The sequence below is a fragment of the Hyperolius riggenbachi genome, chromosome 3, assembly GCF_040937935.1.
Source record: "Hyperolius riggenbachi isolate aHypRig1 chromosome 3, aHypRig1.pri, whole genome shotgun sequence".
NCBI lineage: Eukaryota > Metazoa > Chordata > Amphibia > Anura > Hyperoliidae > Hyperolius > Hyperolius riggenbachi.
The window spans coordinates 225,134,927-225,160,087 of record NC_090648.1 but is presented as its reverse complement, the minus strand read 5'-3'; the positions used below and the strand labels follow the sequence as shown (position 1 = coordinate 225,160,087).

At 43.0% G+C, this 25,161-nt stretch overlaps 2 protein-coding genes across 3 annotated transcripts in view; both read right to left on the bottom strand.

The window, feature by feature from the left end:
- The window catches only part of LOC137561330 (very-long-chain 3-oxoacyl-CoA reductase-like), a 35,724-nt gene extending 29,090 nt beyond the window's left edge, over positions 1–6,634 (bottom strand). The window contains exons 1-3 of one of the 2 annotated variants that reach the window (XM_068272613.1): positions 6,466–6,634; positions 5,700–5,746; positions 4,811–4,886 (exon numbers count right to left, since the gene is read on the bottom strand). In XM_068272613.1, the coding sequence (XP_068128714.1) occupies positions 4,811–4,886; positions 5,700–5,746; positions 6,466–6,634 (292 nt within the window). The remainder of the gene's footprint in view (positions 1–4,810; positions 4,887–5,699; positions 5,747–6,465) is intronic. The other variant, XM_068272614.1, reaches the window with a different exon arrangement.
- A 14,237-nt stretch (positions 6,635–20,871) lies between these two features.
- Positions 20,872–25,161, bottom strand: part of LOC137561329 (very-long-chain 3-oxoacyl-CoA reductase-like) — a 42,013-nt gene continuing 37,723 nt past the window's right edge. The window contains exons 9-11 of the mRNA XM_068272612.1: positions 24,073–24,138; positions 21,888–22,037; positions 20,872–21,725 (exon numbers count right to left, since the gene is read on the bottom strand). Coding sequence (XP_068128713.1) covers positions 21,612–21,725; positions 21,888–22,037; positions 24,073–24,138 — 330 coding nt within the window. The 3' untranslated portion in view covers positions 20,872–21,611. The remainder of the gene's footprint in view (positions 21,726–21,887; positions 22,038–24,072; positions 24,139–25,161) is intronic.

Sequence of the window (25,161 nt, the reverse complement as noted above, 5' to 3'; positions counted from 1 at the left end):
GGTTAGACCATGCTACGCTTGATGTATCTTGTCCTCCCATCTTTACCCCTTGCCCTTCCCACAGCTGGCCCTTATCTGACCTGAAGTGGGAACTATTGGTGCATTATTTGCATTATTTGCAATATTTATTGTCTTGCTGCTTTGCCTAAAATGTTTGTCATTACCTATGGTATAACATTTTGTTCATGAAGCATAATATTATACTATTTAATGCCCAGCAACTATTTGTCTACTAATTTGCTTATCTTTGACACTTATGGACTTGCACTTTATGGCATAGCAGCGTATAGCATCCTCATTGTATACTTATGCACATCTATATTTTATTTATGCTATTTAATAGCTACTTATTTTGTCTGTATCCGGGTCTCAGTTTTCACAGGGGAATTATACACCCTAACCCCCCCGCCACCCACCAAAAAAAGACGTGTGTCAGAAAATAGTACATACTTTAAAGGAAATGTATGTTTGAGTAGACAAAAAAAAGATCTACTTAGCCGGGGCTTCCTCCTGGCAGCTGATATGTCCCTCGCCTCAGCTCCGGTGTCCTGGGATCCCCCCCGTTGGAGATGTCGACCTCGCCAGGTCGGCATCTGCTGCGCCTGCGCAAGCCCTGCTGGTGACTACGCTTACGGAGTATGGGGCGTTCTTCGAGACTGAATGTCTCTGGCCTCATAAGGATCAAAGCCATCCTCCCTTTGTAAACAGTGATTACCTTGACCTGGTGAGGTCAGCATCTCCAGCAGAGGGGATCCGGGGGGGGGGGGGGGGGGGCTGGGTGAAGCCCCGTGTAATGAAATACTTTTTTTTATGTAATCCTCGGACATTCCCTTTAACCAGTTCACCCCCAAGGGTTTTTATCCTAACGGACCAGAGCAATTTTCAGTTGTCAGCGCTCCTCCCTTTTATTCCCTAATAACTTTATTACTACTTATCACAAGAAAATGATCTATACCTCGTTTTTTTCGCCACCAATTAGGCTTTCTGTGGATAGTACATTTTGCTAAGAATTTTTTATTCTAAATGCATTTTAATGAGAAAAACAGAAAAAAAAAGAAAAAAAAATCATTATTTCTCAGTGTTCAGCCTTTATAGTTTTAAAATTAAACATTCTCCTGTGGATAAAACAAACACGTTTTATTTGCCCAGTGGTCCCGATAATTAAACCGTTTAGATTATGTCCCTACCACAATGTATGGCAACAGTATATTATTTTGAAATATAAGTGGTTATTTTTCTGTTTGTTCTGGCCATAATTACAAGCGCCTATGTAATAAATTAAAATTAATTTTCCCCCATAACATATAGAATAAAAAAAGCTGAGTCCCTAAGGCAACTATTTATTTATTTTTTTTAAGCTGATTTTTTTTTTTTTTACAAGTGTTTTTTTTTGGGGGGGGGGGGAGGGTTGGAAGTGTAATTTTATTAATGATGTGTATATACTTGAAAATGTATGTATTTTGTAGGTGTAATATACTTTTTGGCCACAAGATGGCGCTAGTGAACACTCATAGGACGTGTTCACTTTTTTTTTTTTTTTTTACACTTTATTAAACTGTTACATTTCCTGTTTATGTGAATGTACGTAGCCGCTGTTCGCAGTCACGTCCATTTACTCCAGGCACTGCGATTGGGTAGAGGACTGTTCGGTCCTCTTCCCCAATCGCCCAGCACGGGATTCCGACGGTAATGGCGGCGGTAGCGGCGGACACACGGCGGTAGCAGCGGCGGGAATGCGCGACGTATTAAAACGTCATGTTGCTGTTAATAGCGGTAAGCATGACGTTTTAATACGTTAGGATGGCGGTAAATGGTTAAAGCCAGCCATACACTACACAACCAAACCGGTTTTTGTAAAGTTGTTTATAATGCCAATTGCAGGGGGGTTGCTGAGCTGGGCTCCTACACCAGGTATGACACCTGGTTTGCCGGTGCACAATCCCTCTGTGAGTCACCACTTCACAATGGAAATATACTATATTGAATGAAGGAGGCACTCAAATGGCGTATAAACTTGCGTTTATCAAATCAGTAGCAAACACGACATGTTTCGGGGAAATCCCCTTCCTCAGGTGTACATGCAACCACGACTAACACAGCAAACTTATGAACAACAGTAGTGCACCACACCCAATTGAAAACTCCTCCTCCTTGGTCACATGACCAGCATACATAATAACCCCTCAGGGTAAGTCCAAGTCCAAATAAACCCATCAGGGTTAAGTCCATCTTGTTCCCTGCGAACATCTGCATCCGTGGTGCAGTGAGTCTATGCATAGTACTGCTGTTATGCCTGTGTATTAACTAGGTTTTACCTGATGTTTGCTTACACATATGATGCTTAGGTGTTTATTTCTTTTGGGTAGACACCTATGTGTAGTGCCCAACAAGATGGACTTAACCCTGATGGGTTTATTTGGACTTGGACTTACCCTGAGGGGTTATTATGTATGCTGGTCATGTGACCAAGGAGGAGGAGTTTTCAATTGGGTGTGGTGCACTACTGTTGTTCATAAGTTTGCTGTGTTAGTCGTGGTTGCATGTACACCTGAGGAAGGGGATTTCCCCGAAACATGTCGTGTTTGCTACTGATTTGATAAACGCAAGTTTATACGCCATTTGAGTGCCTCCTTCATTCAATATAGTATAATGCCAATTGCCGTGTTGATGGAAAAAACAACATTTTTGCACAATTAAATTTTTTTTCTAATCGAATGTCTCATTGGGCAAAAAATGTGTATGGTATATGGCCAGCTTAACTTTTATAAGAAACCCACAATCAGCATAATCCAATTCCCTACACTATGTACTGTGACTTTTAACTAGCTTTGGCCTAGGCAGACCATTATTGCTGCTCTCAAATGTCCCTCTTTTAGGAACAGTTTAAAACCAAATCTTTTTGTTCCTCTTTCTCATTTATGCATCTCTTAGTTCTGATGTACAGGTAAATACTGTACTGAATAAGTTAATGTATTTCTGTTAAAAAGTGTACACTGTAATTAGTTTATGAAGAGCTTCAACCGTATATATTTTTATTAGTTTATTTTCAAATGCTAAAATACGAGTAAACTAAACATAAGACAAAAAAAGATTTTTTTCTCATGAATGTCTTATAGATCATCTGCCTCATATGAGAGCGATGCCATCTGTACTCTCTGCCACCAAAAATTGAGCCGTGGAAAGACCAAGACCCGCGTAGGGACAAATGCCTTATGAAGGCACATGATGAAAAAGCACAAACTGCAATGGAATGACCACCTGAGGAAAAGCAGCACACAAAAACAAAGCCACACACCGCAGTACGAGATACCAGGCCGCAATTATTTCTCAAAAAAGGCGATACCCAAAATGTACCGTGATGCTGAAAGGCAAGTGGTGTCATCTCTGGCACACAGCTTTGGGTCAAGGGTCTATCTGACCATGGATGCCTGGTCTGCAAAGCATGGTCAGACCTGCCTGAAGACAAAGTCAGTCCCCACACACAGCATCTCTGCCTGCACGCCGTGTGACTGCCTGCCCCAAGACTAAGTCGGTCCCCACACAGCATCTCTACCTGCAGGCCGTTTGACTGCCTTCTCTGGCCCACCACCAACAGGGTCCAGGACTCCAGGTGGATTCCTGAATTTTTAAGGCTGCTGCTAGCAGCGGCCGCTATAATAATTTTTCTTGTGCATGTACATGCCTGCCTAATTTTTCTGGCTGCACTGCGGCTGCAACAACAAAACAAGAGGCATGTACATGTGTCAATTCCCCTTTGTGATCATTACCTTGCCATGGTGAAGGGGCTTGCGTATCACAATGAAGCAATGACTGGCTATATGAGTGTGTTGGGGGGCACACCCAAAATAATAAGGTTGTTGCTTCAGTGTGGACAGACCAAATTCGATCAGCTGGACAGTCACTGTTGTTCTGTCATTGAGCTACCTTAGCCCGACCATATGGGCTTGAAAGTCCCGCCATCGCCTTCACTCTCGCCATGGTGCGCACCAGTCCAGCATGGCCATCACTACACAAACAGCTGTTTGCGGTGGGTTACACAGTGAGTTTGGTGTGTCAGTGTGAAGCAGTACACTAATTACACTACCTGATTGATATATACACACGCAAGATGTTTTAAAGCACTTTAGGCCTCCAGTTTAGCAATGCAATGTGATTTCTGCCCTTAAAATCCTGCTGTGCATCAAATCCGTAATTTTCCCCGGGAATTTTGGCGTGTATCCCACTCCGCCATGCCCCCCTCCAGGTGTTAGACCCCTTGAAACATCTTTTCCATCACTTTTGTGGCCAGAATTAGTGTTTGTAGTTTAGAAAGTTTGCCTGCCCATTGAAGTCTATTGCTGTTCACATGATTCGCGAGAATGTGAACTTTTGTGGAAATTCGCGTTCGAGGTTCGTGAACCTAAAATCGGAGGTTTGCGCCATCTCTAGTTACAAACATCTACAGTATTTGGTAAAACAGTAGGGTCTTCCTCTTGACACTGTAGGATTTTCTCCTGACACCTTTAGCAAGAGTGGTAAATTGTCTGTTATTCTCCTTGGCATATCTGGAGCAAAGCATTGCTTAGTCATATGGTTTTCACTGTAGGTAGCCTCTGATTATGTATTTTATTGTCATACTAATTATATGACAATAAAATACATAACTGCTTTTGGTATACCTTAGGGTCCCTTAAAAATAACAATGTTGATAAGTAGCCATAGAATCAGCAACTAGTTAGGATTATTCTTTCTTTCTTTTTTCTCTTCTATCCTTTCTCTCCCCCCCCCCCCCCCCCCTTTTTTTTATTTTTTACAAGGGACTGACTCTTACCTATCTCTGTAGCCACTTTCTTGAGCTTCTCCAAAGTTCGGCTAATCAGAACAATGTCCAGACCTCTCTTTGCAAGCTAGGAAATAAGTGAGTAGTTAGAGTAGACAATATGTATAGGTCAGACACTCCTTCCAAACCAATAAATACATTTGATATCCCCACAAATTCAGCATGTTTTGCCCCCCTACACAGGGGCCTTGTCAGGGACCCAATATAAAGTGCAGATTTCAATAAAAGTAGTGCATAGTTCAATGGTTGGCCAAATAATGAGCACATTCACTACTTTAATTTTACTTTGCACTGTATATTGTGCCACTGACAAGGCTCCTATGCAAAGGGGTGAAACTTGTTGGATTTGTGAGGGTAGTAAATGAATTTAGTGGTAGTGAAGGAATTTTAGACCTGTGATAGATTTATGTTTGTGGGTCCCTACTCCCTAGCACACAGATGTATGCACTTACAGAGAGGTAGAAGGCAACCTAGCTTCTGTGGTGAGATGCAGAGCATGGCAACGGAAGCGGCATACATTACCTGTTGTCAGCGGAGCTAGCGACACATCCTCTTCACTCCTCTCTTCAGCCGTGCCGTGCTGTGTAACTCCTTGCAGCTTCCGGCCCTGCATGTCATTTGCTATGGTTTAAGCACTGTTGCACTGTACAGTCCAGGGGTTGAGGGGGGCAATTATAAGCTAGTGCAGGGGGCCCACCAATATTTTGATCCTGGGGAGGGGCTAGCAGGGGGCCTGGCCGGGTTATAGTTATGCCTCTGTGTGTGTTTTCTTTTTTCTGAGGCTTTTCCTGTCCCTGGAGCGAGCCCAAAATGGACTACTAAAATCTTTGTTACCCATTCTTAATATTTTGCTCTTTTACCTTTTTAAACAGTCACTTACCTCTCGAGCATACGCCTTTCCTATGCCATCTGTTGCACCGGTTACAGCTGCAAAAGAAGACAGAAGCACGTCTGTGCTATATGCTGTCACCTATTGTAGTCATGTGATTTAGTGCGTTTCAGACTACTTGTAACTTCTAAAAATACCACATTTGTTTTCCTCCCACCCAATCTAGTGCTGAAAGTGACAACACCGATGCTGAACACCATTTCCTATATGACACTTGTAGCAGGGCAGGTTGCCACCTCTATCACGTGTGTTGCAAGTTCTAGCCACTAGTTCATCTTATATGGCCAGTAGATGGATACATCTGTTATGTACCCCTTCCCTTCTCTATTCCTCTGTGAGTATCTTCTTCTGGCTCTACCTCTATAAATCCATGTTAAAAATGCTTAATGGAAGCCTTGGAGTGTCAATAAGACTTTAAAGAGGCACTGTATTGACATATAGCAGAATTATTCAGTATACCCATTTTAAGGTAATTTTCCTGGTTTCAGCATTCAGAAACACTTCCTATATTTATGCTGCTGTATAATGCCCCACCCTCTCAACAATATTTAGCCTAGACTGATTAGATATACAGAATTCTCTCCTTCCCCCCTTAGTACCTGAAATCTTTTGGGAATCTGTTTGCAGGACACTGTCAGCAAGAGATCCCTCTATGATCAGATTCAATCATCAGTCTAGTGGTTGAATCTGGTGGTTTTGTGCCAGTGTATGAGCACCTTAACCATTCTTTGTGAGTGGGGCAGCTGGCTGGACTTACCTGCCCATTGTCCATATTGCGTAAGGTTTGTCCTCCAGCATCCTGAGAGAAGGTGGTCTCTCAGCCCTCGCAGCACTCTCAGCATCTCTCTCAACAGCACAAAAGTAGCTACCAGCAGGACGAACAGGTGTGTTCCCTGCTCCAGCAGGCAAGGCTGCTCTCCTGACATCCTCTCTTCAGTGGAACAAGACCACAGTAGAGGTGCAGGGAGCTTAAACAGCAGTAATCTAAAGCCGTTTTTATTCTGTTTCCCTGCTATAAAGTGTGACACCCTCCGGAGGAATTTTACATATGTAATTGTCAGCTGCACCTCGCTGTATGAAGGTAACTTTAGTAGTGCTTTACATGTTTATAACCACGTATAAAGGGAAAATGACAATTGGCATGTAAAAGCCTTGAAAACTTTAACAGTAGAAAAAAACATACATTCAGTGAGTACTTTATTGAGAACTTCTGTACACTCTAATACTGTACACTCTAATACGCCAGTCATTCTCTAAAACTGCAATTCCAAGGATTCCACAGAGATTTGTCAGGAGCTTTAGTTAAAGAGAAACTGTATTGAAAGTAACATAATTAATACAATTGCTTATTCTTTTTAGTTTATAAATTATTTAGGAGTGGTTGCCCATTGTAAAATCTTTTCTCATCTTGATTTACATTCTGAAATTAATCACAGGTGGTGACATTTTTAGTCCTGCCAGGTGATCTTTGCGGAATGTTTGTTCCAAAGCCAGTACAAATAATACCTGTTCTCCCAGAGTGTCCTGGGAGGTGAATTCTGCATATCTAAACCGGGAGAGCAGGGCTACATACTTATATTTTGCATATATAGATATAGGAAAATTACCATAACAGTGGCTATCCTGAATAATTTACTGCAATCTACTACGGTATATGTCACTACAGTGCCTCTTTAATATTGCCAACAAAAGCAAGAATGGAGAAAACGATCTCACTGATTTTCGTCATGGCATGATTAGTGCTAGACAAGCTGGTTTATTAAGTTAAAGCATACATATGATTTATACTAGTGTATGAGGTCCTGTCCTGGCTTACTGGCAAATTTGAGGCCCTATGTGGATGTATGTCTATACCTTTTTGTGCAATAAAGTTTTGTATTACCTGTTAGCATCGTGACTTATGTGCAATTTTATTTATGATCAGTGTTCTATCGAGTTAATTGCTACATTTATTATTGTTGGCTTAAAGGTATGGCACACTTTTGCACATCTTTCTATATTCATATATATACTTTATATCCTGATGATATACCAGTATTTTGATATTGATCTGCTGCTGGTGTGTGAGTACGCCCCAAATGATGGCCAAATTCAGTTTCTGCAATCTGTGTTTAATAAGTTCCTTTTGAATGCCAAAGTGTGGTTATTGGAGGGGATTTTAATCTAGTGTTGTTACCCACTTCAGACCGTAAATCTAGCCTTACCCCCTCTGATATCTGTACTGAACTCCTAAAGCATTTAAAGGGAACCAGAGACTAACGATTCCCAATAAAATATACATACCTGTGGCTTCCTCTAGCCCTCTCCAGCCTGATTGCTCCCACAGCATCCTTTTCTTCCTCTCCATTCGCCCACAATTGGCCCAGGAAAGTTCTCCGGTCTGGAGTCAACTGCGCATGCGCAACCCGGATGTGCGTGCGCTCCCTCCACATTCACATAACCTGGAGCGTTCTGCACCTGCACAGTACTAGTACATGTGGCGTCTGGCCCCAACTGATGGATTTTTCAGGGCCAGTACCAGGTAAATGGAGAGGAAGAAGAGGGCGCCTTGGAAGCGATCAGGCCGGAGAGGGCTGGAGGAAGCCCCAGGTATGTATATTTTATAAATAATCGTTTATCTTTGGTACACTTTAAGACTGTAGTCCAGTGTCATAGCTAAGGAGCTGTGGGCCCCTATGCAAGTTTTACATTGGGGTCCCCCCAAGCATAACAATTGATACGGTGCACCAAAACCTGCCAATGGCAACTACAGTGTCAGATGTGCAAGAAGGGAATGGGGAACAGCTTGTTAATGATTACCACTATTCACAGTATCTATAGAAGAGATTATTATGAGCACAGGACCAATAGAGAGTTAATCATGTGGTTGAGGGAGGGCCCCTCTGGCCCAAGGGCCCCGATGTGGTCGCAACCTCTGCAACCCCCATTGCTACGCCCCTGCTGTAGTCGATAAAAATGGACTTAGAGATGCCTGTGTTTATCAGACACTATCTACAAACAACAAATCATCATTCCTAACAAAATCATCTTTTTAATACATATGGGACTCAGGACCCCAGCTAATGGTATTCATTTCATCTTTTTATAGATGGCTTAAGGTTCCTACCTACTAGTGATGATCAATGAGATGCAAATACTTCTGAAATTATGCAATTTTGTTATGCAAATATATGCAACTTGAAAAAGGACTAATCAATTTAAACCTGGGTTTAAATTGATTGGTCCCTTTTCTAAATGCATATATGTGCATAAAAATTTGCATAAAGTTGCATCAACTCGGAAGAATTTCAATATGTTTGATCATCCCTACTACTTACATGGAAGGAAAAAAACATCACCCATAACAATATGGATTATTGGAACGTGGAGGGCCCACTGACATGTAAAGTCTGGTTCAAAATATGGCGAAATGTGGGGAAATCCTCTCAATGTACTCTTACTAAAGAGAACATGTATAACATTCTCCTGCCTTGTTACAACCCCCTTGTTAAAAATGTAATTTGCCTGGCCGTCATGTTAATATATTGGCTTCAGTTGGATAAAAAAAGGAAATTTCATTGCAGCTCCCATACTCCTTTTGCTACAGGTCTCCTTGAATAATGCGTTAAACAGTTTGTAGTAAGTTTTGAGCATAGCTTTTCGTCCTGTCTAATCATGATAATATGATTATCTGTCTGGACGTATATATATCCTTCCAGATAGCCTGCACTGCTGCCCAGCCCTGATGCGCTCCCGTCGCCCCCATTAGCCCGGAGATAAATGAATAGGAACACAGTTCCCATTCATTGATCTAAGTCCCCGTATGAAAGACTGACACCGTCAGTGAGGCGGTTCCGTCTTTCACAAATCCCCTTCTGTCCCGACCACGCATCACTTCTGCTATACAGAGAAATTTCCGCATGCAGAAGTGAGCTGCGAGGGCATCTTGTGGCCAAATAGTAAAATTACATCTGGAAATATACATTTCCAGATAATGACATTTTTTTTTATTTTAAAATGTACCCCTTACCTCCCACACTCCCCGATAGGTACACACAATTTTTTTTTGTAAAACAATAAAAAATATACAATAAAAAAATTACATAAATAGTTACCTTAGGGACTGAACTTTTTTTAATATGTATATTACTGCTATTTTTTAAATTATGGGCTTGTAATAAGTGGTGGACGCAAAACTGAAAAAATGCACCTTTATTTCCAAATAAAATATCGGCGCCATACATTGTGATAGGGACATAATTTAAATGGTGTAATAACCGGCACAAATGGGAAAATAAAATACATTGGTTTTAATTACGGTAGCATGTATTATTTTAAAACTATAATGGCCGAGAACTGAGAAATAAAGAGTTTTTTCCATTTTTTTCTTAATCTTCCTGTTAAAATGGATTTATAATAAAATAATTCTTAGCAAAATGTACCACCCAAAGAAAGCCTAAAACGATGGTGGAAAAAACAAGATATAGATAATTTCATTGTGATAAGTAGTGATTAAGTTATTGCCAAATGAATGGGAGGTTAAAGTTGCTCGGATGCATAAAGTGAAACGACACTGAAGGCTGAAGTGGTTAAAGGGGAACAGAAGTAAGAGGTATACGGAGGCTGCCATATTTATTTCCTTTTAATCAACACCAGTTGCCTGGCAGCCCTGCTGGTCTATTTCTCTGCAGTAGTATCTGAATAACACCAGAAACAAGCATGCAGCCGCTTGTCAGATCTGACTTTAAAGTCTGAAACACCTGATCTGCTGCATGCTTGTTCAGGGGCTATGGCTAATAGTATTAGAGGCAGAGGATCAGCATGGCTGCCAGGCAACTGGTATTGATTAAAAGGAAATAAATATGACAGCCTCCGTATACCTCTTACTTCAGTTCCCCTTTAAAAATTAGAACAGACAGAAATGTCTGCAGCCAGTTTCTACTGACACATCAGTACAAATAGTCCAGGCTCTGAGAGCCAGCTGATTGTGTGAAGGATTCATGCAAATTTTATGGAACCAGTTTATCTGACATTGATGAAAAGGTGTTGGGATTATCATTATTACAATTTATTTATATAACACTAACATATTGCAGTGCTGTACAAAAGTTAGGGGAGACATTACAACAATAAACAATGTTAAACAAGAACATTACGACAATAAACAACGGTACACAAAACAGTGATGTAACAATAAACAATGGTGCGCAGATTGCAATGTAGGGATAAATATAGAAATTAACCACTTGCCGACCGCACACTCATACCGCGCGTCGGCAAAGTGGCAGCTGCAGGACCAGCGATGCAGATCTGCGTCGCCGGCTGTAGGCTAATTAATCAGGAAGCAGCCGCTCGTGCGAGCGGCTGCTTCCTGTCAATTCACGGCGGGGGCCTCCGTGAATAGCGTGCGGGCCGCCGATCACGGCTCGCAGGCTAAATGTAAACACAAGCGGAAATAATCCGCTTTGTTTACATTTGTACAACGCTGCTAACAGTACCAATCAGCGGCCGGGGATCGCTGTCACATGACAGGCAGGAGCCTGTTAGAGGCTGCACAGGACAGATCCGTTCCTGTGCAGCCTCCGATCTCCGGGGAAGGGAGGAGAGGGAGAGGGGAAATCCTGCGGCGGAGGGGGCTTTGAGGTGCCCCCCCCCCGCCAGCCACACTCAGGTAGGAGCGATCAGATTCCCCCAGCACATCATCCCCCTAGTGGGGAAAAAAGGGGGGCGATCTGGTCGCTCTGCCTGGTGTTTGATCTGTGCTGGAGGCTGTAGAGCCCACCCAGCACAGATCAGCAAATACAGCGCTGTTCCTTAAGGGGGGGTAAAGGCTGGGTCATCAAGTGGTTAAACACAGGGGCGTCGCTAGGGTCATATAACCGTGGCCCGTGCCACGGATATGCCTTTGGGGTGCCCCTAATCCTGTCTCTGGGGTGCCCAGCGTGAGTGCCCCTAATATATTGGCCAGCGCGGCCGCCGTTCGCTCGACACGGCGGCCGCCATGTTGTGGGCGGAACTTGTGGCCAGCGTGCACTCACAGGCTTCACGCTGTCCAATCAGGACTCTGCAAGCGTGTGTGAGAGGCAGGAGGCTGGAGTGAGCATGTCAGCGCGAGTAACTCCACCCCCTGCATGTGTAGTGGAGAGTGGAGACGGAATTCCGGCACTCGCTGACCCCTGCATGCCGCCAGGCGCCAGCTCGTCTTGCCATCCAGCCACAGCCCGCCTCGCCATCCAGCCACAGCCCGCCTCACACTGCAGGTGCCATTGCCACTTCTCCAGCTCAATATGGCGACCTCCCTCAGCCTGGCTCCCTGCCTCCCGAGTGGCCAGTATAGCGCCATTCCCTGTCACTCCGCCTCTCAGCAACTTTTGAATGCAGCGCGGTTAGGTATTGCTGGAGCTGATGGGGAGCAGGAGCGTGCAGCCAACACTAATTCACTTAGAGGAGGGCTGCGGGCACCATGGCACGTTATGGATCGATGGAGCAGTCTGTGTGGAGGTGGGGAGGATGCATCTCTGCAGCTACATTGTGCCCAGGAGCGCTGACTGACTGGCCGGTGGTTGTGCCTGTTCTGCAAGGAGCCCAGCAAGGATGGAGCAAGAGCTGCAGACTGAAGAGGGGGAGAACAGGGGGGAGAACACAGACTACAGCCAGAGCCAGCCAGGAGGATGCAGCGGCAGCTAGTAAGCAGCGTCTTGAAGACTGCATGGAGAAGGAGGAGGTAGTGCACTCCCTCTGGCTTTCAGTCCATCTTGCTTTCCTTCTGATGTTCTCCCCTTCTCTTTCTCTCTCCCTCCCCCGGGTCCCCCTTTCTCCCCCCTCCCTCTGGTGTATGCTGTGCTGTGAACAGTGTCCGGTGTTCTCCTCTCTCTCCCCCCCCGTCCCCCCGTGTCCCCCTTTCTCCCCCCTCCCTCTGGTGTATGCTGTGCTGTGAACAGTGTGAGTCGGGGCAGAGAAGAGTGATATATAGTGTGTGTGTGTGTGTGTGTGTGTGTGTGTGTGTGTGTGTGTAAATTGGGGTAGTATGGAAACTGTGGGTATGTGTTGTGTCCCTCTATCTGTGCCTGTGTGTGTATGCCTCTGTGTCCCATCCTGTGTTTGTTCTCTCTCTGTGCCCTAGTGTGTGTGTGCCCCCCCCCCCCCCATCCTGTGTGCGTGCGTGTGTCTGTCTGTGCCCTGTCCTCTGTGTGTGTCTGATCTCTGCTACCTTCTGTATGTACAGTATAGGCTGTTACTCTGTGCCTGTACTGATAGTTAACTAGCTGCAGTGTGTACTCATCTCTGCTGCCTCCAGTATGTACAGTATAGGCTGTTACTCTGTGCCTGTACTGATAGTAAACCAGCTGCAGTGTGTACTGATCTCTGCTGCCTCCAGTATGTACAGTATAAGCTGTTACTCTGTGCCTGTACTGATAGTAATCTAGCTGCAATGTGTGCTGATCTCTGATGCCTCCAGTATGTACAGTATAAGTTGTTACTCTGTGCCTGTACTGATAGTAAACCAGCTGCAGTGTGTACTGATCTCTGCTGCCTCCAGTATGTACAGTATAAGCTGTTACTCTGTGCCTGTACGGATCGTAATCTAGCTGCAGTGTGTGCTGATCTCTGCTACCTCCAGTATGTACAGTATAAGCTGTTACTCTGTGCCTGTACTGATAGTAAACTAGCTGCAGTGTGTACTGATCTCTGCTACCTCCAGTATGTACAGTATAAGCTTTTACTCTGTGTCTGTACTGATAGTAAACTAGCTGCAGTGTGTGCTGATCTCTGCTGCCTCCAGTATGTACAGTATAAGCTGTTACTCTGTGCCTGTACTGATAGTAAACTAGCTGCAGTGTGTACTGATCCCTGCTACCTCCAGTATGTACAGTATAAGCTGTTACTCTGTGCCTGTATTGATAGTAAACTAGCTGCAGTGTGTGCTGATCCCTGCTACTTTCAGTATGTACAGTATTAGCTGTAAAGCCTGGTACACACATACAATTTTGATTAGCCAATTTTAGCTCTATTCATCAAATTCATTGTCTGTTGGCCCCCTTACTGCACGGGGGTGGTAAAATTGGTCAGTGGTTGACCAATCAAAATTGTATGTGCGTATACATCTTTGATCTATGCCTATACTGATTGTAAATTATCTAAATAAAGGACATGGGGCTCCATCCAATATTTTGATGGGCAGGCCCGTTATCTGTAGCTAACACCGCTGCTGAGTTCATGTAAATGTGGCCCCACCCATGGCCACGCCCACTCACCGTATGGTCACGCCCATTTTTGCCGCGGCGCGCTGCGCGCGCCGCATGTACCTCCCCGCCTGGTGCCCACAGGTGCCACTGATCTCCAAGGACCCTAGAAACGCCCCTGGTTAAACATATAAATATGAGATAGTGAGAAAGGTTCCATAATAATTTTATTATTTTATTTTACTGTAATTGTCCATGGCAGCACCTAAACACTTGTCCTGACAATTCATATTTATTGTGGCATTGAAAATGGCAAATTGCGCGCGAAAAAGTCCACGAAAAAGTTTGCACCGCTTTGTGAATCAGGCCCAATGCATGGATAACGTACAGCGCCGCTTTCCCAATCCATTGTGTTCCTGCTGTCACAAGGAACGCAACGTCCACTGTGAACATAACCTTAAGGTGCCCATTAACAGTACCATTTTTACTGAACAGTCGTATTTAATATTGATTATGCACACCAGAGGTTCGCTTTAACCTCCCCGATGTTGAATTTCTGCCAGATTTTTATACTTTCTTATATTGTCAGCATTTTTGGCGGACCGCTTGCAAATTACGGTCTGTGAACATACATCCAATACACTGAAAAAATAATTAACTTTTTCAATTTCCAATTTTGTATATTTATATACAGTATATATACAGTGGGTTGCAAAAGTATTCGGCTCCCTTGAAGTTTTCCACATTTTGTCATATTACTGCCACAAACATGCATCAATTTTATTGGAATTCCACGTGAAAGACCAATACAAAGTGGTGTACATGTGAGCAGTGGATCGAAAATCATACATGATTCCAAACATTTTTTTCAAATAAATAACTGCAAAGTGGGGTGTGCGTAATTATTCGGCCCCCTGAGTCTTTGTAGAACCACCTTTTGCTGCAATTACAGCTGCCAGTCTTTTAGGGTATGTCTCTACTAGCTTTGCACATCTAGAGACTGAAATCCTTGTCCATTCTTCTTTGCAAAACAGCTCCAGCTCAGTCAGATTAGATAGACAGCGTTTGTGAACAGCAGTTTTCAGATCTTGCCACAGATTCTCGATTGGATTTAGATCTGGACTTTGACTGGGCCATTCTAACACATATATATGTTTTGTTTTAAACCATTCCATTGTTGCCCTGGCTTTATGTTATTATTATTATTTATTGAATGTATAAAGCGCCAACATATTATGCAGCACTGAACATTAATTTAGGTTACAGACAATATTTAGGGGTGACATACAGCAATATGACAATACAGGAATACAAGAAAACCAGATCACACACCATAGTATGAGTACCAGGTAATGCTTAGTCAGTCACTGGATGGAGCATGGAGATTAGGCAATTAGGGTCATTGTCCTGCTGGAAGGTGAACCTCCGCCCCAGTCTCAAGTCTTTTGCAGTCTCCAAGAGGTTTTCTTCCACGTTTGCCCTGTATTTAGCTCCATCCATCTTCCCATCAACTCAGACCAGCTTCCCTGTCCCGGCGGAAGAGATGCACCCCCCGAGCATGATGCTGCCACCACCATATTTGACAGTGGGGATGGTGTGTTCAGAGTGATGTGCAGTGTTAGTTTTCCGCCACACATTGCATTTTGCATTTTGGCCAAAAAGTTCCATTTTGGTCTCATCTGACCAGAGCAACTTCTTCTACATGGTTGCTGTGTCCCCCACATGGCTTGTGGCAAACTGCAAACAGGACTTCTTATGCTTTCTGTTAACAATGCCTTTCTTCTTGCCACTCTTCCATAAAGGCCAACTTTGTACAGTGCATGACTAATAGTTGTCCTATAGACAGAGTCTCCCACCTGAGCTGTAGATCTCTGCAGCTCGTCCAGAGTCACCATGGGCCTCTTGACTGCATTTCTGATCAGCACTCTCCTTGTTCGGCCTGTGAGTTTAGTTGGATGGCCTTGTCTTGGTAGGTTTACAGTTGTGCCATACTCTTTTCATTTCTGAATGATCGCTTGAACAGTGCTCCGTGGGATGTTCAAGGCTTTGGAAATCTTTTTGTAGCCTAAGCCTGCTTTAAATTTATCAATAACTTGATCCCTGACCTGTCTTGTGTTTTCTTTGGACTTCACGGTGTTGTTGCTCCCAATATTCTCTTAGACAACCTCTGAGGCCCTCACAGAGCAGCTGTATTTGTACTGACATTAGATTACACACAGGTGCACTCTATTTAGTCGTTAGCACTCATCAGGCAATGTCTATAGGCAACTGACTGCACTCAGATCAAAGGGGGCCGAATAATTATGCACACCCCACTTTGCAGTTATTTATTTGCAAAAAATGTTTGGAATCATGTATGATTTTCATTCCACTTCTCATGTGTACACCACTTTGTGTTGGTCTTTCATGTGGAATTCCAATAAAATTGATTCATGTTTGTGGCAGTAATATGACAAAATGTGGAAAACTTCAAGGGGGCCGAATACTTTTGCAACCCACTGTATATATATATATATATATATATATATATATATATATATATATATATATATATATATCAGGGGATGAGCAGCACAAACCAAATTTTATGCAATACTGTGCAAAGCATGCACGCAGCACTGGAGAACCCCAATCTCCATAAGAAATATATAAATACAGAGGGACTGCAGCACACAACAGGAAAACAGTGACAGGACCTCTTGGTTACGCTTTAACGCGCTTAAGCTCACCAACTGTGCCAAAGCGTCCCCAATCTGGTGAGTCCTACTCTAACCAGGCAAAAAAATGCTAGTTTTTATCAGTCTTATCAGCGTTCTACATACATGTATACACACACACACACACACACACACACACACACACACACACACACACACACACACACACACACACACACACACACACACAGTGTATATATATATATATATATATATATATATATATATATATATATGTGTGTGTGTGTGTGTGTGTATGTATATATATATATATATATATATATATATATATATATATATATATATATATGTACTGTGTATATACAGTGCAGACCAAAAGTTTGGACACAACTTCTCAAATAGTTTTCTTTATTTTCATGACTATGAACATTGTATATTCACACTGAAGGCATCCAAACTCAAAGTGCCCCTTAGTGTTAGGTAGCCAGAGGTACCCTCAGTAATAAGTAGCTTCAGGTGCCTCCAAGTATTGGGTAGCTAGATTAGCTAGAGGTGTGTTTGCTTCCCATGACATGCATTTTGCACTTGCAGCTGGGTACACTTCGCAAAGGTAAGGTATCTATCGGCCACATCTGGGTGGTGTGCCTTCTGCGTTTCCTTGACCCAGAGGGGCAGTTGCAGTGCTCCCGGGCAGTGCGGTGCTCTGTGAGTGTGTCTGTGCTGCCCCCCATTTCTTAGGGTCATGAGGAGGCCTACACGCAGCGCCCCTCTTGAGATGCAAAGTATTTTGCATGAGCCAACTCCTGTAGGATACAGCATGGAGGTAACTTTAGATCCTGCATATTCTGGCAAGCAGATGCAATATGCAAATGCTGTTCCATTTTAATTAGTCAATAGACTAGAGGCATCCAGTATATATGTCAGGTGATGCCTGGTCTGAGCACACATCTCTTTTTCTTCTCTGTGTAGTTTGCAGTTCCATGTTTTCTCTTCCCAGGGGTTGTGGTGGTGGTGGGGCTTCCTCCAGTGACGGCAGCACTTGGGGGGGTTGTCTGTGCCCCCCAATCCCACCATTGATGTGTTTGCTCCTATGACATGCATTTTGCACTTGCAGCTGGGTACACTTTGCAAAGGTAAGGAATCTATCCTTTGGGGGGCAGTGTGGAAGGTTCTCCCTGGACATCAGCCATGTCTGGGGGGGAGGGTGCCGCCTACGTTTCTTTGCTCCCTCCCCCATAAGAGGCAGTTGCAGTGCTCCCGGGCAGTGAGGTACTCTGTGGGTGTGTCTGCACTCCCCCCCCGAGGAAGCCTACAAGCGGCGCCCCTGTTGAGATGCAAAGTATTTTGTGTGGGCCAACACCTGCAGGATACAGCAGGGAGTTAGCTTTAGATCCTGCATATTCTGGCAAGTGGATGCGATATGCAAATGCTGTGCCATTTTAAATAGTCAATAGACTTGAGGCAGCCAGTATATATGTCAGGTGATGCCTGGTCTGAGCACACACCTCTTTTTTTTCTATGTATAGTTCCCATCAACGTTTTGCTAGGAGCCCCATGATTTGTAATGACACCATTGCTTGGGAGGAGGAGCTGAGGGAGTAGTGGAGGGAGTAAAATGCAGAGCCTGATAATTCACAAGGCAATTAGGCGCCTAGGGCATGGAAACTGTCCACTTACTTGGTCCCACTTCAACTGTTACCAAATAAGCCGGTTGACTATTTTGCCTTGGGTCCTATTTTACCTTCATCTATCGCTGGTAAGGTGCATGAGATCGCAGTACAGTGGAGGCTGGGAGAGCTGAGACTATTTAGGCCTCCAAAGTATTTGGGTCCATCTCAGAAGGGCTACCAGCATGCAACAAGTGAGGACGCTGTAAAGAGTTTGCCATGAACCTTGGAAAAATGCACAATTGTGTCCATTATTATTCAATCATTATAAAATGTTTATTAAAACTGTAGCTTGGTGTATTCTTAATGGTAAAACATATGAGTGAAATCTCTGCAGACAGTTTCAGCAAACACATCGGTACATTTCATCCTGACTTCATTTCCCAGCTGGTAATGTATAATGATACAACCTGTATGTAGGCAATTCATCTGACATTTGTGTTGTCTTCAAAAACATAGATGGGTTGATGGTTAAGGCTAGGTTCACACTGGGGCATTGTGCTGAACAATATAACTGCATAACTAACATAATGCAATTACAGTGGGATGCGAACGTTTGGGCAACGTTGTTAATCACCATGATTTTCCTGTATAAATCGGTGGTTGTTACGATAAAAAATGTCAGTTAATTATACCATATAGGAGACACACACAGTGATATTTGAGGAGTGAAATGAAGTTTATTGCATTTATAGAAAGTGCACAATAATTGTTTAAATAAAATTAGGCAGGTGCATAAATGTGGGCACTGTTGTCATTTTATTGATTCCAAAACATTTAGAACTAATTATTGGAACACCAATTGGCTTTGTAAGCTCTGTGACCCCTGACCTACATACACAGGTGAATCCAATTATACGAAAGAGTATTTAAGGGGGTCAATTGTAAGTTTTCCTCCTCTTTTAAATTTCTTTGAAGATTAGCAACATGGGGGTCTCAAAACAAATCTCAAATGACCTGAAGACAAAGATTGTTCGCCATCGTGGTTTAGGGGAAGGATACAGAAAGCTGGCTCAGAGATTTCAGCTGTCTGTTTCCACAGTTAGGAGCATATTGAGGAAATGGAAGACCACAGGCTCAGTTCAAGTTAAGGCTGGAAGTGGCAGACCAAGAAAAACTCGGATAAACAGAAGCGACAAATGGTGAGAAAAGTCAGAGTCAACCCAAACACCAGCACCAAAGACCTACAACATCACCTTGCTGCAGATGGAGTGACTGTGCATTGTTTAACCATTCAATGCACTTTACACAAGGAGATGCTGTATGCAGAGGAAGCCTTTTCTCCACCCACAGCACAAACAGAGCCGCTTGAGGTATGCTAAAGCACATTTGGACAAGCCAGCTTCATTTTGGGAAAATGTGCTGTGCTCTGATGAAACTAAAATTGAGTTATTTGGGCATAACAAGGGGCATTTTGCATGGAGGAAAAACAACACAGCATTCCAAGAAAAACACCTGCTACCTACAGTAAAATATGGTTGTGGTTCCATCATGCTGTGGGGCTGTGTGGCCAGTGCAGGGACTGGGAATCTTGTCAAAGTTGAGGCACGCATGGAATTCACTCAGTATCAGCAGATTCTGGAGACCAATGTCCAGGAATCAGTGACAAAGCTGAAGCTGTTCCGGGGGCTGGATCTTTCAACAAGACAACAACCCTAAACACTGCTCAAAATCCACTAAGGCATTCATGCAGAGGATCAAGTACAATGTTCTGGAATAGCCATCTCAGTCCCCAGATCTGAATATAATTGAAAATCTGTGGTGTGAGATAACGAGAGCTGTCCATGCTCGGAAGCCTTCAAACCTCAATGAACTAGAGATGTTTTGTAAAGAGGAATGGTCCAAAATACCTTCAACCAGAATCCAGACTCTCATTGGAACCTACAGGAAGGGTTTAGAGGCTGTAATTTCTGCAAAAGGAGGATCTACTAAATATTGATTTCATTTCTTTTTTTTTATGCACCTGCCTAATTTTGTTTAAACAATTATTGCACACTTTCTGTAAATCCAATAAACTTCATCTCACTTCTCAAATATCACTGTGTGGGTCTCCTATATCCTAGGTTCTCAACATGCGGTACGCGTACCCCAGGGGGTACTTCTGATGGGTCCAGGGGGTACTCGGGCTTGATATACTTAACCAAGAATAACAAATGTAGAGATCTATAAAATTATAATTCTTATTTAAACAACACCAAATTAGTATTATAGCTTATTAAAAGCAATAATAAATGCTTGCACATTGTTTAGAACCAATTATCATGTACTACGATTAAAAATATATTTGTCAAGGGGTACTTGTGATCATGTTTACTATGCTAGGGGGTACTCGATGAGTACAGGGTTTTAAAAGGGGTACACACTTATAAAATGTTGAGAAACACTGTCCTATATGATATATTTAACTGACATTTTTTATCATAACAACCAACGATTTATACAGGAAAATCATGACGATTAACAACATTGCCCAAGCTTTCACATCCCACTGTATATATTAGTGGTACATTCACATCGGCGTATTAGCAGTGTGGTGCGACAAATCCTTTGCATAATGCAAGGCCATCTATGCGGTGCCAGACAATGGCCTTGATTCCCAAAGCCGTGATAAACAGGTTTGCGTGCGTAATAGCAAAGGTTTGTGCACATTAACTTTCCCGTTCACGTACTAACATATGGGTTAGCGTGTGAACAGCAAAGTTAATGCGTGCAAACCTTTACTATTACGCACACAAACCTGTACGTGCTCTAACCCGCACACGAAGTTTATCACTGCCATTATAGCATTTATCACGGCTTTGTGAATCGAGGCCAATGTGAGTGTACAGTTCACAAAGCGCAAGGCATGCTATGCGGTGCCAAAAAACGTGCATGTGTACAGTTCACATAACGCAAGGCATGCTATGCGGTGCCGGACAATGTGCGTGTGTACAGTTCACATAGCGCAAAACGTGCTATGCGGTGCCGGACAATGTGCGTGTGTACAGTTCACATAACGCAAAGCGTGCTCTGCGGTGCCAGACAATGTGCGTCTGTACAGTTGCAGTGAAACATAATTTTTACATTATCTGTATGCTTCACTGCATGCGTCGCAATGCACACGTATCTCACAAGGGGGTTGATGCACAAAACATCGGTAATACTGGTAGGGCATGGCAATATTACCTTTACTTCCGTCTGCAGTACTGCTAGTTATGCTATTAGCGTGACTCGCGGCACTTGAGTAATGTGACCATTGCTATGTTAATGCATTACTAATGAGCATTACCATTAGTTACCCCTCCATTGTGTTGCGATCTTGTTTTTACAGGGTACTCAATGCAACGCTCCAGTGTGAACCTAGCCTAACTATTTATATGTGAGGCATGTGATAAAGCAAAAAAATAATTTATCTCCTTATTTCTTCTGTTTCTTGTATTTTTCCATAATACTGTCGGCATACTTCTCCAGTGACTTCATGTTCAGAACCGCATAGAAGATACAGTTCGGTATCAGGTCAAAGGCAAAAGTCTGAGAGAAAAAGAAAAAAATTCCATAATACTGTAGCTATAGCATTACCCTTTATGTAGAATACAATAGGTGTACTAGGGATGTTTATAAATGGATCTTTTCTGGATGTGAAACCGTCTGGTCTGCTTGATAGCCTATTGCGTAAGTATTTATTATTTTTACCTGCAAGGAATGTGATAGACATCCGCTGGTTCTGCTGGTGAAACCCACAGTGTTCAGTGCCTCACAGGCATAGTCTTCAGGTGTTTTCACAAACACATTTGTCTTCAGTTTAAAGGTCATATCCGTTGAGACAAATAACGGCATCACACTCTGTTTCAATAGAAGCCATCAGATAAACAGACATGCACAATGTAAGTCTATTTATGAAGCATTTTCTTTTATAAGGACATCATGCAGGGTCAGATGTTAGGTAAGGCACTGTAGGCACATGCCTACAGGCACCTGATGATGTAAAGGCGGCTCACTCCCTTCCCCCAGTGCTTACTTCCCTCCTTCCCAATACAGAGTCCTAAGTAGAGCGTAAATGACAGGTTACTCATCTGACTCTCTGAATTCCACCGATGAAATCTCCCTTTAGCCGTGGGCATCTCTAGCTACCTAATACTTGGTGGCACCTCAAGCTACCTAAGATTGAGCATACTTCTAGCTACCTAATACTAAGGTGCAATTGTGGCTACCTATGCTGGGCAGGGGAAGTAGGGGGGAGGTAAAGGCTGGGCCAGCCAGCACACTTGCAGTGCAGTGCAGTTTGTGGGTTTGTGGAGAACGAAGTCGAGGGTGCCAGAACATGTAAATCCAGGCCTAAAATCATGCAAACCCAACTCTAAATAACTGTAGCAAGTATATGAATGTTATTGGTGTAATTTCCCAGTAGAACTTTGTTTGGTCCGGCTGCGCTGGGCTCGGGCGGCCGGGGGGACCCTCTTTCGCCGCTGCACGCGGCGGCGATCAGGTAGCACACGCGGCTGGCAAAGTGCCGGCTGCGTGTGCACCTTTTTACTTGATGAAAATTGGCCCAGCAGGGCCTGAGCGGCAGCCTCCGGCGGTGATGGACGAGCTGAGCTCGTCCATACCGCCAGGCTGGTTAAAGTAGTTAGCATCACAAAAATCATTGATTTACCTACAAATATTCCAAAACAGGAAATACTGGATTTCTAAATGTAAGTGCTAGTGATTTGAAAAGCTCTTGCTAATGTATGGGGTATTTTTTTTAAAGTGGGATCACACACAAAGCATTACATTTAGGAAGAGCTTTTTAAATCACAAGACCTTACAAAATGCTTAGAAAAGTGCTGCAAGTGGCTTCTAGGCCTTAGTTTCAATGTTTTTTTTTGTTTTTAGAAAAAAAAAGCAATAAAAGTAATAACATTGTATATCTGAAGCAACAATAACCCACATTCAAGGTACAACCTCTGTTCCGTTTTAGAACTTAATTAATACACAATAAGCCCTATTTTTCATTCATTTATTCATGACGCATGCATGAAATAATCTTTGTAAGGTCCACCATAAACTTTACCTGCTTGTGGTTAGCAAATGCTGAACAATAAGCATTCTAATCAGTATTAAGGTGTACTGAGGAATTGTATTTCCCACTGTATGGGATTGGGAAAACATGTAAAGTGGGTTAAGAATGTAGGCTGCCATTACTGATTTCTCCTTTTAAAATGCATTCTGGCCTAGCTGTTATTTTGCTCTAATAGCTTTGGTCCATTAGGAGCGGCTTGGGTGGAATAAGGTTGTAGGTCAGATTGTCTGAGGCCTCTCAGTATATGCTGCTTCTAAGCCAATAATGCCTAAATTATTTATTTATGTGACACTGACAAATATTTTAAAGATGACTTTGAAGTCCAAATGCTGCATGATAATATGCTGACTGTGTCCCCAGTTGCCATTGCAAGTCCCAACTTGCATGTTCTAATTTCCAAAGCTTAGTGTTTTGGAATTACTACATGCCTCCAATTCCCAAAGTGGCTTTGCTCTTACATAGTGATTGGTCAAAAACCACTCTGAGGGTCCAGGGCCTGTCACACAGCCATGTGGTAGGCCCCATCTGCAGTAGGGATGGAGGCTATCGATGTAGGTAAGCAAATGTAGCAGCCATTAACCCACTGTATGCTGTCAGTTGAGCATGTCTCCAGTGGCCTCAGAGTTGCATTAAGTGAGCAACACCCAAGTGAATAGTATTTGCAGAAGGTCATCATTTACTGATTATATATATTCTTTAGACCTTTGAGGATGAGTATAGGTAATAGGATGAATATACCCTGAAAGTGAGCAGAGGGTGGCATTTGCCTTAGGGATATGTCGCTCGGTAAAATATTAATTGAAAGTGGTGATTTACCTGCACCAATATTCCCTGAGACTTGTATTCTGCATTCAAACCTTGAGAAAAGAAATCTATGAAGGCCTAAGAGACAGAAGATTTCAGTGTTTCAATAAAAATGAGACTTCAAACTGTCAAAACTAACATTATGGCCCATATGCAACTAAGTTTTTCTCCTACATTTCCTGTACCTGAAGGGAAAAAAGTGCCCCTAGGGGATACTTTCCTTGGGCGGGAGAAGCCTCTGGATCTCCTCACCAGAGGTGATCCAGCGCTGGAACCCCTGAAGATTCTCAATAGAGCTGACCCTATCGGGCTTGGCTATTTCAGCTGGAGCCCATCGGAAAGCCGCTACTGTGTCTGCTTGCAGGGGGAACTGGGATTGCTTTTGTTTACTTTTGTTCGGGGTCTCAGAACTGAAACGGGTTTGCACCAATTGGAGAAGCCTCTTTAGGATTCAGAGGCTCCACTTTGCCAAGGTGAGCACACCCAGGGGGAGATTTTTTTCTTTACAGGTTTACTTTAAAGTGACTTTTCAGTATTTTGCAATTAAAAGTAACAAAAAGTAGATTGAAAAGTACTGTCAAGACAATTTTTCAGTATTTTTTTTACTTGCTGGTGGTTTAAAAAACTTTTATTGACAAGGTGTGGGCATATCACCTTGGAGATAACACAGGAAAAAAGTTAATTGCATATGGGTGCATATATGTATTACGGTATATACAGTACAAAAATACATATGATGTTTTTCACATACATAATTAAAATATGTTCTCTCAGGCAGAGAACACACTTGTCTTTCAGCTTTCTGCGCACGTTTTATTGCATATTTTTTCTGCACACCAAATATGTTTCTATGCAGGAAAACGCGCACGTTTTTTTCCAAGCAGGTAATGTAATTGATACAGAAAACTGAGAAAATATGCAGAATCATGATGCAGAATCATGATGCACAATATCAGTTTTTTTTCTGCGCGCGAAAAACCCATTAAGTGTGAACTAGTCCATTGATTAACATGAGTTCTCAGTTTTTCTGTGCAGAAAATGCGTACGAAAACTGTTAAGTGTGTTCACTGCCTAAAATTGTGAATGTGCAACACTTTGTGC